Source organism: Eutrigla gurnardus, assembly GCF_963514095.1.
Source record: "Eutrigla gurnardus genome assembly, chromosome: 12".
Taxonomy (NCBI): domain Eukaryota; kingdom Metazoa; phylum Chordata; class Actinopteri; order Perciformes; family Triglidae; genus Eutrigla; species Eutrigla gurnardus.
Window position 1 is genome coordinate 18207173 of NC_139926.1, and position 12452 is coordinate 18219624.

At 41.9% G+C, this 12452-nt stretch overlaps 1 protein-coding gene across 2 annotated transcripts in view; it reads right to left on the reverse strand.

Annotated features, from left to right (window-relative positions):
• Positions 1-105: 105 nt before the first annotated feature.
• The window catches only part of cmss1 (cms1 ribosomal small subunit homolog), a 30401-nt gene continuing 18054 nt past the window's right edge, over positions 106-12452 (reverse strand). The window contains exons 2-10 of one of the 2 annotated variants that reach the window (XM_084022349.1): positions 2544-2671; positions 2183-2254; positions 1954-2083; positions 1794-1853; positions 1603-1705; positions 1458-1518; positions 1293-1380; positions 1113-1201; positions 106-489 (exon numbers count right to left, since the gene is read on the reverse strand). In XM_084022349.1, the coding sequence (XP_083878475.1) occupies positions 406-489; positions 1113-1201; positions 1293-1380; positions 1458-1518; positions 1603-1705; positions 1794-1853; positions 1954-2083; positions 2183-2254; positions 2544-2671 (815 nt within the window). In that variant the 3' untranslated portion in view covers positions 106-405. Of the gene's footprint in view, positions 490-1112; positions 1202-1292; positions 1381-1457; positions 1519-1602; positions 1706-1793; positions 1854-1953; positions 2087-2182; positions 2255-2543; positions 2672-12452 lie in introns of both variants that reach the window. The other variant, XM_084022348.1, reaches the window with a different exon arrangement.

Consider the following 12452-nt stretch of genomic DNA (forward strand, 5'->3'; position numbering starts at 1 on the left):
GTCCCCCTCCGTGGCGTTTTAAAAAATGCTTTATCAAAAGGATGTTATGATAAATGGGACTTCCTAGTGGGCGAGTAAACTCATGACCTCACACTCTCAGTAGGAGAGACTTCCCAAGGTCAGACTAAACAAACAAAAGGATGCTGGTTTCATTCAGAGTCCGTTTATTCAATCCATCACACTATGACGCCGCGTTGGACGACAACAGCGAACAAACAACACCGCGCATTTGACACGGCCTCTGAAAATAGCAAACACTAAGCACAGATTTCACACTGACACAAAGGGAAAACAAACAGGATGAGGACCCTCAGCGTGTAGTGAGGAACATCAACATGTAGCTTTAAACATCAAGGCCCCGTCTGGATTTATCAGCGCACAGCAGAGTGCGGCGACAATGTGCCGTTAAAACAGTCCAATTTTGACTTTGTCTTCTTTACACCCGTTTAGGATGCCGTTCTCCAGCAGCTTCATGAAGTCCAGTTTGACCTGAAATAGACGTACGACGTATCAATGTATGAAAAGATCAGACAAGTTTTCAGAATTATATATATAAAATGCTTTGCTTGGAAGATTAATCATGTTTGGTAAGTTTGTGAAAAATGATATCCACCCCTCCTCCCTCATTGAAAATCCACATTATATGAATATGCAAATTTATTGGACACAGTCTCAGTGTATGTTTGGTGGAGGTTTCAAGTTTCCCCATCACGCATTCAATATACACACAGCGGCAACAACACAAAGAAGTACTCAGACCTGGTATTGCTGTAAAAGCAGTAATGGTGATGCTTTAATGTGTACATCACTTTAATGTATGTAGCTGGTGAAAGTGGAGCTACTATATATGCGGCTTGATCTTTAATAATACATTAGATTTAATTAGTTGAGTTATATTTTGTATTATAGACTGGCAAGTATGACGTAGCATATAATGTAAAGTCAGTAAAAACTTTCCCTCTTCAGCAGACGAATAGATGAACAGTGAAGGTCAAACACAGCAAGTAGCAATAAGAAAAAACACATTTATGTGTTCATAAAACCATGCAGTGTGATAAGTAAAGAGAAGCTTATTATCTTTTTTTTTAGCCCAGCAGGGGGCAGTAGCTCACCTCAGGAACGTCCATCATCCTTCTGAGCTTCTGGTCCCTCCAGTTCCAGTCCAGGACCACGTATCTCAACCCCTGCAAGCTCAAACCCTCTGAAAATGAAAAAATGAGTTTGCAAAGATCAGCCTTGAAGGAGTAGAGGTCTTCTTAAAGAGGAGGAGAAGGGGGCGTGGCCACACCTACCTCTCTCTATCAGAGCGCTGACCCTGCCGGGTGTACCTACTCCGATGTGGGTGACGCCCTTTTGCAGCAGCTTCACCTGCTCCTCTATCTGCACACACATAACTGTTAACAACCAGCCATTGTACAAGTACCACATGCATCGTAACGATCCGTCATCTCTACTACCTTGATATGCTTCGCAAAAAGTTTGACTGCTTTCGCTTCCCCCCTGAACGCCGTCAGCTGCCTGAGAGTAACACGAGACGATTCATGTAAATCTAATTGGAAAAAACGTTGTAGGAGAAGAAATTCAACAAAACGCGTCACTCACTTGATGAGCTCGATGGCTCGCAGTGCAGAGCTACAGACGATGAGCAGAGCCAGGCAACTCTTCTCTGTGTGTTGCTTTTGAACCTTCGACCACTTCGGACAGACTGAGAGGAGAAAAAAACAAAACAAAAGTGTCATGCGTGTTCAAAAGGAAGCAGCTAAGGGGAGATTTTAGTTCAGGAGACCACTCACCCTGTTTCAGATACGAGGAGAGGGTGTGCGTCAGGTCGTTACTAGACAGGAAGCAGGAGTCTGGAGATGCGGGAGAGGGCAGACGGAGACCTCAGTGAATCAATAGATCAGCAGCTATTGACTGAACTTCCCAGTTAAAAACCCTCTTGCCCAGACTCACCAAGCAATTTGAGCTCCTCCTGCTCGATCACGGAGCGCTTGTCTGAGAAGTACTGAGTAACCAGGTTCTGCAGGTCTGCCGGGCAGCCTGGTTTCGGCTCCGCGGAGGCCAAGACATCCGTAATTGTCTTCTTCTGATAAACAAAATACAGTCAGGTACAGATGTATCCGCAGACAAAGCCTGAGTGACTGCTGTCCCTCTTTGCGACAGCAGATGTCCCCACTCTCACCTTCCGCTTTCTTTTGGGTTTTGTTGGTTTTTCATCTTCAGTCTCGCTCTTCTGAGGGATGATGCACTCTTTCTGTGAAAGCAACACATGCAGAACACACAAGTCAAGGTCAAAGGTCAAATATATTCTATTTACAAATGATATAAAGGAGGAGAAAAACAGCAAATCTTCCGTGGAGCCCGAGGATATTTGGTGTCTATGATTCACAACCAGTTGATTTGTGTTATTGATTTGATGCATTTCCTGATATCCATTAATCCTGATTCAATAACAGGACAATTTCAATATAGTGGTTTCAACAAAACCCAACAAAAAAATGTTCAATTAGCAGCTTTTACACAGGAAAGGCCAAACATAATACCTGTTCATTCTTTTTCTTCTTCTTGGCCTTAACCGCTTTCTCCGTTACACTCTTCCTCTTCTCTGCTTTTGTCTTTGGTTTTTCCGTTAGCCGTTCCTCTTGTTGCGTCTCCTCTGCCTCAGACACATCTGGTGAAGTGAGGAAGAAGAGAAGTAGAGATTTGCTCATTTAACTTGAAACTTTGAGTAGTGTGAGATAAAGAAACTAAAGTTAAAATCACAATCACAATCAACTTTGTGAACGTATGTGAACGCACACTAATCATACACATAAATAGATATACTAGTATACACACACACTATAATAATATGACTTAATAATACATTTTTATATATTATTATTTTTTTTAAATTTTGTTAAAGATGAAACAACAGAGCTAAGAACATGTTTCAGGTTTCGCCGTGAGACATAACAGTGGATACAAGCTTATGGATTTAGAGTCTGGAGTGATTCCACAGCTTCGCCCCTGAAACAAAGATTTGTCGTTTGCACATCATCACAGTGTTTCAGACTGTTGAGGTTTGCTCTTCAGATGCGAGTTCTCCGAGCAGCACATTTCAAATCGCTACAGAAAGAGCAGAAAGCTTCCCGAGATAACAAAAATGCAGCAGACCTCAATCCAAGCATGTGGTTATATTTAGCTTCTCTGTTGCTACCACTTCTCTGTGCATACCTCTCGTCTCATGCTATGAGGTCATGCTCAGAGCCTCTGGCATATACGCATGCTTGTTCAAAACACTTTAAAAACAGATGCCATAGTGAACTCTGCAATACATCCGGGCGGTTTCACTGCAGTGGCCTTCCTCGAGCGTGCATTTTTATTTTCTCTAAGTGGACATGGATCAAACTTGTCTGAAGGAGCCAAAGTTTGATTGGCGATGATCCTTAACGTCCATAATGCGTTGCAGAGAAATCCGCTGCTGTGTGTCTGCTATGGGTTGAAATTTTAAGCATGTCAAGCTTTCCAAAACATAATCAGTAGCAGTAAAACAGGTATTTATTTCATTAACCACTAATGGGAAACACCTGCTGTGACCTCACTGATTGGGGCAAGGCCAGAGGTTCAACAACGTCCCAACCCATAGAGAGCAACGCAACAACCGTTTTCTACCTTCCTGATTAAGTACTGAATTATCCTTTAAAGCCTTAACATGACTTAAAGAGCCAAGTCGGGGGTAGCACTCACATCATCATCCTTGTATTTACGAGAATTTCAAGAACAGTAGGATATTGGCGAAAATGATTTTATATCCGGTATCAAAATCAAGTTACAAGGATAAACCTCACAATCACAATCACGAAGACATGAAAACGTTAAGAGAAAACAACATTTCTATCCATCTGTAGTTTCTTTTGTCTTAATAGCCCTTAAATCTTAAAGAAGACAATCTAAAAGTAAGGCCTCAGAGAAATCTACACACAAAGCTAGCCAGCTGATCCATGATGGCTTCTTGCCAAGTAGCAGATCATCTAAATGACCACCTCTTTTTCAGTAGATAAACCTTTTCAATCCCTATGATGCGTACAGATGAAACGGGAACATTTTCTAAAATAGGCAATTACGGGGAAATTCATATTTCTACCTCTAATAATACCACGATGCTCTGCTATGTACGTGTCCTGATGTGACAATATGTCTCCGACTGGCCGCGGCGGGTTACTGCTTTGGGCCAAATCCGGTGATTAGCGCGGGGTTGTGCGGCGGTGTGGGAGTGTCACATAAACGGCCCCATCTGAGTGACACTCATTTGATTGACCCATTTAATTTGAATGGCCCATTGAGTACAAAACTGCATTTTAATTCATTGAACAAAACTGTATTTGATCATTTGGGCAATGTAGCGAGGGTGCGGATGCGGGAAAAAGGGCGTTCATGCTCTTGTTTCTAGTCATGTTGACTACAGACCATCCACAATGCTGCTGCCAGGGTTTTAACAAGACCTTAAATGAGAGCATACATCATATGAACCTTTTTGTGTTTATAAACAGCGATGACGTATATTGTGGTGGCGGAAAATGACAGTTCTGTTAGTAGTGCTGTCATGTTACAAAGGAATATGGATCATCTGCACCTTCTCCGATTATTTTACGTTTGTGCTCAGTCATGGGGTAATGTTAATGTCATATCACAGATATGATATTACCGTATGCCCCGTTCATTTATTGAATCCTGTTATCTTGTGCACCATGTAACTGATGACATGTTACTTCTGCTTCTATGCTAATAGTACCACCATAAAATGGACGAGGAGAATGCTAGCTTTGTGTCTTCTGCTGTTTTTGATTTTGCCAAATGGTCTCTAACTCCTGTTTTACGCAACCTACTCTTGCTCTTTCAGAAGCTGATCTTAACTGTTCCCAAGGTCACTAATACACCCAAATATAGATCCCTCTGCCTTTAATTATTAGCTGACTCAGTGGACAGTTGAAATGACAACTCAAAGTGCATATTTCTAACAATCTTATAACTAGGAGCTGTTTCCTTTTATGACTTTATGTAACTTTTGATGTTCGCCAGGACTTTGTGATTAGTTGCGTGGGTTGTAGCCATTCAAGTTCTCTAGTTGGATAATAGAAACAGTCATTATCTTGCTTCCTCCTTGTGCATGTGGATGCTTTTTATAACTTGTGTTTTTGTGGCTGACTTGACTTTGTGTTGCATTCTGTGCATGTAATCGTTTCTCCAAAAGTGGATTCTGATTAGAATTTTTTTGCTGCAGAATGCTGCATTTTATTTTTTTTACATTCCCTGCGGTCTTTACTGCTGCAGTCCAAACGCACTTCCCCACATCCAAATGAATGGGATCACCGTTGGTTTTGCTGCAACGCCTGATTTGGTTTGAATGCACCAACACACTGATGCTAGATATTCAGCCTTATCCTCTAATTTCCCATCTCCCAATCGATTCACCCAATCTTTATGATCACACCCTTCTATTGCGTGTTTTTTCTCTATAACTCTTCCTTGGGGGCCATTACAGTCCAGGGCCATAAAAAGAAAAGACAATAAGAAGGATGGATGGGGGATCTTAGTCCACATTATTCTCTCATAGTCTCTCAGCCCCCCCCCCCCCCCACCCCATTATTCAATAACCACACCCCTTCTCCACTTCATCCCTCACTCCCAGACCTTCATCCTCATTTGTTAGTCATCTGTCCAGTCATACACTCCTTCTGCTGAAAGACCACTCCCACTATTGATGAGCCAAAGCAATCATTTCCCACTCTCATCCCTTACTCTCTCTCCCCCTCATGCTGAAGTAAAGATACACAGGTGCCAAACTACAGGAAAGAGAGGACCAAGGGAAGAAGGAAGACTGATCAAAGGGTTTGAGAAGGACTTGGAGATATTGGAGATAAATGGATTATAATCAGAGTCAAGTCCAGGCCTAAATATGAGCAGGAAGCAGCCCAGGTCCACCTGTCCTGCAGCAGGTAAGCGTATTTTTCCCCTGCTGGTGCTGGTCTTAACCAGTAACATCTGGCGTGATGCAGCTGTGAGTGTGAGAGAGATAAAGAGATTATAACCAATTAGCAAATATTCAAAAGAAAGTAGCAAAGGCAGTTCGGTAATATGTCTAGCTTGTGAGAATAAATCTTGCAATCAGTTCACCTTTCTCTTATGATTTGCATCGTCTGCAAGCACAATTTAAGTGCTTGAGTTGAAAAAAAAAATGCAGTCACCTGACATGCCGGCGTTGCACTAAATGCGATGGGAAATACTTATCAATACAATGAGCCTAAAAGACATTTTTAATCTCACCATTAGCACTAAGACAAACCTAACACACACGTCAAGGAGCCATTCAATTGATGGTGGCTGATTCAGCATGTATTTGATTTGGTGTTATGAAGTGAACTACCTAGATATAGCGTGCTGGATGTAACATCACAGGAGGTTTTAAAGGCATCAGGAGGGCAAGCAATTTCCTGTAGTGTATGCAAGATAAGAGAGCACTAAAGCTACAAAAAGGTCATTCAGAGGATAGTGCTGAAGGAAAATTAGCTTTGATTTCCTCCATCTCTGTAAATGCTATCAACACAACATTTATTCGGGGAACTCTAAATTCACGAGGGCCCGAGGACCCATTTTATGTAAAGTCATCCAATCTCTACATCCAATCTGTCTGTAATTAGCACCTGACTTATTAAAGCATAAAAATGGATGGCGAGAGGCACAACACTGATTAATCACATGCAAAGTGTATCTTTTAACGACAAGCAAACTGAGCTGAGGGGGATGCGCCCACCTGATCAATAATAAGAGTTTAAAGTGAGACACACAGGGCTTTGGAAATGTGCCTCTAATGTGGTTATAAACATTGCTGCTGGAGTAAATAAGCACAACATATAGGACATTAAATGGGTGATGACAAACTACATAAAAAGTCATAGTGTTGGGCTGCCACAGGCCACCAGAGCAGCTTCAGTGATCCTTGGTATATGATCTATAAGAGGGAAGAACACAATCCTCTTTTGTTATTCGCTTATTGCATAATTTTGTAGTCGAAGCATCTGTAGGCCATTTATTATGTTTCTACACTCATTCATTCAGGTGTTTATCATCCGTCTTTATATCTCAGAATAGCATTTGATTGCTCAGGTAATGTGGTAAAGTGAGAGGGCAAGAAAATCTCTCTTCTGCACTTTGTAATCTTTCCTGCATAATTTTGTACTCAGACTGATGCTGAATGCAATGTCTGGGCACTATAAAAATCAATAGGTTTCATTTAAATTGCAATACAAGTGACAAGGACAGAAAAGAACCAACAGATTAATATATTAGCCCAGGATAAAAAGGATGGTGAATGAATGGAGGCTGGGCCAAAGATGACAGAGGCTGACTAAATGCAGTGCAGATAAATAAAACCAAACCAACAACGTTCCGAAGGAAAAAGAGAAATGGAGAATTATGGCTTTATCCATTTCGACTCTGACGAAGACACAGTAACGTCTAAAGCATAACTCTGTTTGCACTACCAAAGGCTGCAAATCAATCAGCGTGCTCCAGTTCTTTTCTCCCTTGGATGTTTGCCGTCTTCAAACTGAAAAGCACCTGATTCAGCTGAATGCTGCGGGAGGAGGTGCAGAAAAGCTTTTCAATAAGTCTAAAGTGTTGCCTGAGGAGCAGACGTTAATCTACGAGAAGGTCAATATCTTCAATGTGCCCTGAGCCTTACCCAGAACATCCTCCATGCCACACTCGTTCCAGATGGTGGAGTCAGGCGAAGGAAGAGAGTATGCTTCCAGAGGCACACGAGGCAATGAGCTCGCAGCTCGGATAACCATAGATCAATGAAAGTCGATGGGCTGTGGAGAGGGCTCAGATGCAGGGAAATGGGGCCGCTTGGTCATCTTTAATGGATGATCAATAGAGGTGACTGGTTTTAAAGGATGGTCAATGGCGCTGACTGGATGTAAAGAGGATCAATCGACTGGTTCCAGGAAAACGGTTGATTATTTCTGCTTTAGAAGAAAATAGCAGTCAGATCATTCGTTTGTAAGGGCGAGGTACTCACTTGTGTATACTGGCACTGTGCCTACACAACTGCTTAAAACTGTGTTGGCCATGACCTCAGGAAATCTCTTAATCATGAACACAGCTTATTCTACTGTCTGATTAAAGATACCACTTTGGCCTGTAGGATAAGAGAGCTTGTTTCCTCCTGCAACCCAAACACGTCCCACAATATATACAAGCATGGAGACCGACACCCCGAATGTGACTGTGCAATATTTCTGTTGTGTGCATCTATAAAAGCAATATGATACTTTACATGAAATCAATGCAGCACTTGTTTAAACAATCAATAACTCATCTGAAGACATGAAGCACCGGCTGATCTTGGGAGTGGCGAGGGTGTGTGAATGGGGGGGAGCGCGTATTGGTTTTGGAGGCCTGCAGCCTTCTCTAAAACGCCACAATTTGAGCATGTGTTATTGTTCAAATCAATGGGGATTTAAGGCTGCACGCACACAATTAGTAAGCAGAGGGGGCAGAGGAGAATACCATACCGGTTACAAATGCATTGGCTCTGCTGTCCAACCCATTTTCTTAACATTTAGACTCTGTATTCCATTACTCGCTGCCCTGTTGATTGTTGTGTTGCTAATACAGGGACTTGCAAAATCTTAAATCTTTAAAACACTGGCTTACTGAAATTGCAAGATAACCCAAAGAGGTATGAGTATGTGTCATTTGGCTATCCATGCTCTTGTCAGGACATTTAACTATAGCATAAATGATACAGTGCAGGGATGCTGTACTGCCAGCAGGAGGAGTACTGGATGCACAGTGAGACCAAGGGTGATTACCTATTTAACATTCTAGCAACTGTAGTTTGATTTACGAAGCAGGACGTCCTACAAAAACCCTGTGACAGGTGTGGTGCACTGCACATACAGTCTTACACACACACACACACACACACACACACACACACACACACACACACACACACACACACACACACACACACACACACACACACACACACACACACACACACACACACACACACACACACACACACGCACACGCTTCCCCTAATCACTTTTTAAATGAATATAAAGTATACAGTAAAGAAAGACTGAATGTGTGCATATCTATCTAATGTCTTTGGATCTTTGTGGATATGTGTGAGTATATTGACACATCTCAGCTGGTCCTCTTCTATATTACAGATAAACCAAACATCTGGAATAATATGATCCATGGTCTGACCTCAGAAGAGATAAAAAAATTAAGCTAAATGTCCTTGTTTTAGTGACAGTTCTACCCATCATTGCATTATGTGGTATATAGCCCCTTGACATAAACTGAGTCACTGACATTCACGTGTTTGAGCCAATCCCGACTGACAAAGTGTGATAGGAGCTCCTGATGATGTCTCACAGGAGGTGCTAATCAGAGACCCGAGGTTATGTAAATAACCCAAAGCTTTTAAGCCCTTTTCTCCCCTTGCCTTGCCAGCATACGGCAACTTATGTAATGCGGATGCTGTTGTTGGCCAAAGATTATTGAGGCTTTTGACACTACTCTTCCTGTAAAAATAATAGCTCTACCTCCATTCCAGTTCACAAACAGACCCCAATCCTTATCTTTGTATCCATTCCTCTCTTGATCTTTTTGAACCCCCCCCAACATGTACGCATGAGATGTGTAACACTGCTGTTGTTTTTCATTCTCCATCAGTCGCTAACAACAGACTGTGATGCAATGCATGTGGAATCTAGCATCTGATGGCAGGGCGAGGAGGAAAGGGGGTTAAAATGTGTCCTGTGTGAAAAGTGTCTCCTGTCCCGAAGCACAGATAACAGTGCAGATAAAACGGTGAACGGTTTCACATCTTCATTATTCAACATGCTTCCGTCATGGAACTCTTGCTCAACATAAATAACATAATTACAAACAACTTACACCACATTTGATTACATCACCGCTGCATAATGGTCATGGTTTTGTTTTCCGCAGCTATGCTCATCGTTTGATTTATAGATCTGAGTCACCATAATGTAGGCAAGACCACCTACAAGCATGTAACAAACAACATACAAAACAAATGACTGAATGTATCAACTTGGAAAGACACCGGCAAGAAAACATTTAAAAAACAGTGCTTTTATTTAAGATTCTAAGTCTAATTTTAACTGTCAGGTTACTTTAAATAAAACATAAACTATACTTTAATAAACTATATAAATATTATACTTTATATTCAGAAAAGTGCAAAGTTTACAACAGTTATATAAGTAGCACATTACTGCATTACCTCATTCTGAAAACGGCTTTGCTCAACCTCACTATTTCCTTTAGTTCAACAAGCAACACCACCGTAATCTAGACTTCAAACATCAATAATCAGACTGACAGCAAGCAGGAAGTGCAGCCAAGGGTTCGAATAAGATGAATCTAAATCATAAGAAAATGTTTGGCCTCTTTCATCAACCTGCAAACTCAACATTCAGGAGTCGCGTAAAGCCTTGAGCACTTGAAACGGCACAGACGGCAGGAACGCTGCTACATCTGGCACCTAAAACTTATCAATGGTAATAAAAGTGGAGTTGGAGCCATACTCAAATATTTAACATCTTCTGTCAGGAGCATAAAACAAAACACACCCAGTAATGAAAGGGGATGATGTTTAAGGCAGACAATAACTATGTTTATAAATCAACCTTGCTCTCCGTTAGGCATGAACTGTTGCAAAGAAAATAGATGCAATAATTCCATATTTAATCCTTCTCTGGTAGCAAAATTAATATGCCACAACATGACAAAACAATCCTGATTTGGAAATCATGACAAATAAGAGTTAAAGATTAGTTATGTTGTATTGAACGTCAAAAGGAATTATAGAAACGGGGTAAACTAAATTGTTTAGAGATGCACTTCTCTCTCCCAATACTGAAACCGACATCTCCAAGTCAAGTCACACAGAGTCAAACTTATTATGCAAAGTGCCCAAAGCTATAGTCAATTCCCTGTCCATGAAAATTCAACAGTGTTACACTTTAAACAGTTGCAGTGAGTGTGGTTGATTGTCTTCTCATGGTCTCAATCTTCATGCTAAAGTCATCATTATATGCAGCCTAACCACACCCATAACCATACAGTACAACAGCAGCATTCTTTGTGACAAAATGCATTCATAGACGGTTCGACGTCTCCTTTTCCCTCTGGCTTACTGTAAACTTTCTCCGTTACAACACTCTTACCGATCACGCCTGAAGTATTGTGCCAAAGTATACATCAGCCATACAGAGTGCTGCTGCCAACATGACCCTGGAAAACTAGTAGCCAAAGAGGACTCCAGGGTATATAGACTGAGCCAGCCTTCCATGGCAGGTGGATATAAAGTGGATATGAGCTGCTCATTGAGAATTAATTGCTGGGGTTCCATACTTAAAGGCGCAAGATAGGAGACTGGTAGCATTTCGATTGATTCTCAATGGCTCTCAACATGGCGACGACTAGCCAGCCGGGCTACGTCAACAAAGCAAGGAGACGCTTGGATAACAACAAACAAATATGGATCCTGATCAGACTGACAGATTGACATCACTGCTCTGTCCTTAGATAGTATAAAGTTGTTCGCTGCTGTATTAATGCTCTGAATGTCTTATTTTTCACCTTGAACCTACTTGGTAGCCACTGGCCAGTTTTTATTCCTGATTTTGCAGATTTAATGGATAATTAAAAAATGCATTAATGGACAATTATGGTTAATTGATCCAAGCCCATGACCATATTTCACCTTGCTTTAGTGTTAAGTTACCACCTGTGTGCATACGTGTAGACCGGTCATTGGTTTGGAAAGAGTGCAGTAAGAGAGTTCCTATTTTGGAAGTTTTACTGTTTGATTTCGAGAGCAGCCGGTGCCCTTTTTAGCTAGACAGGGGCAAGCAATAGGGGATGCAGGCACGCTGCCACAGGTGGTGTTCGAATAAATAAACAGAGGTGGCAAGCCACATGTGCGGCTGCCAACCTGCCTGCCAGCGGACAGTCCTCAGTGGGGCAACCCTGGCAACTATTATTAAGGCAGACTCTGGCTCTCGGCCAGAACTTAAGTTTAGAGGTATGTGCACATGCCGGGCATCATGTGGGAGTGTGTGCGCGCACGTGCTGGCCCAGACACTTGAACACACTAAAGACGAACACAATCTGACTGATGCCATCTGTATCTGTGTGTGTGAGAGAGAGGGAGCATTGTGAGGTGTTCAGACACTATCACCATTAGTCAATTGAAGGCCAAGAGCAAGGACGCTGAGGCATGTGTCTTGGCTTGACTGCTCACATTAACAGCACCATCAGACAGGCAGAGAAAAGAAATAGAAATGGCTCCAGGCCACTGCAGAGAATACGCGCCAAAGATCACTAACTTGCTCCACTACATGTCGTCATCTTGA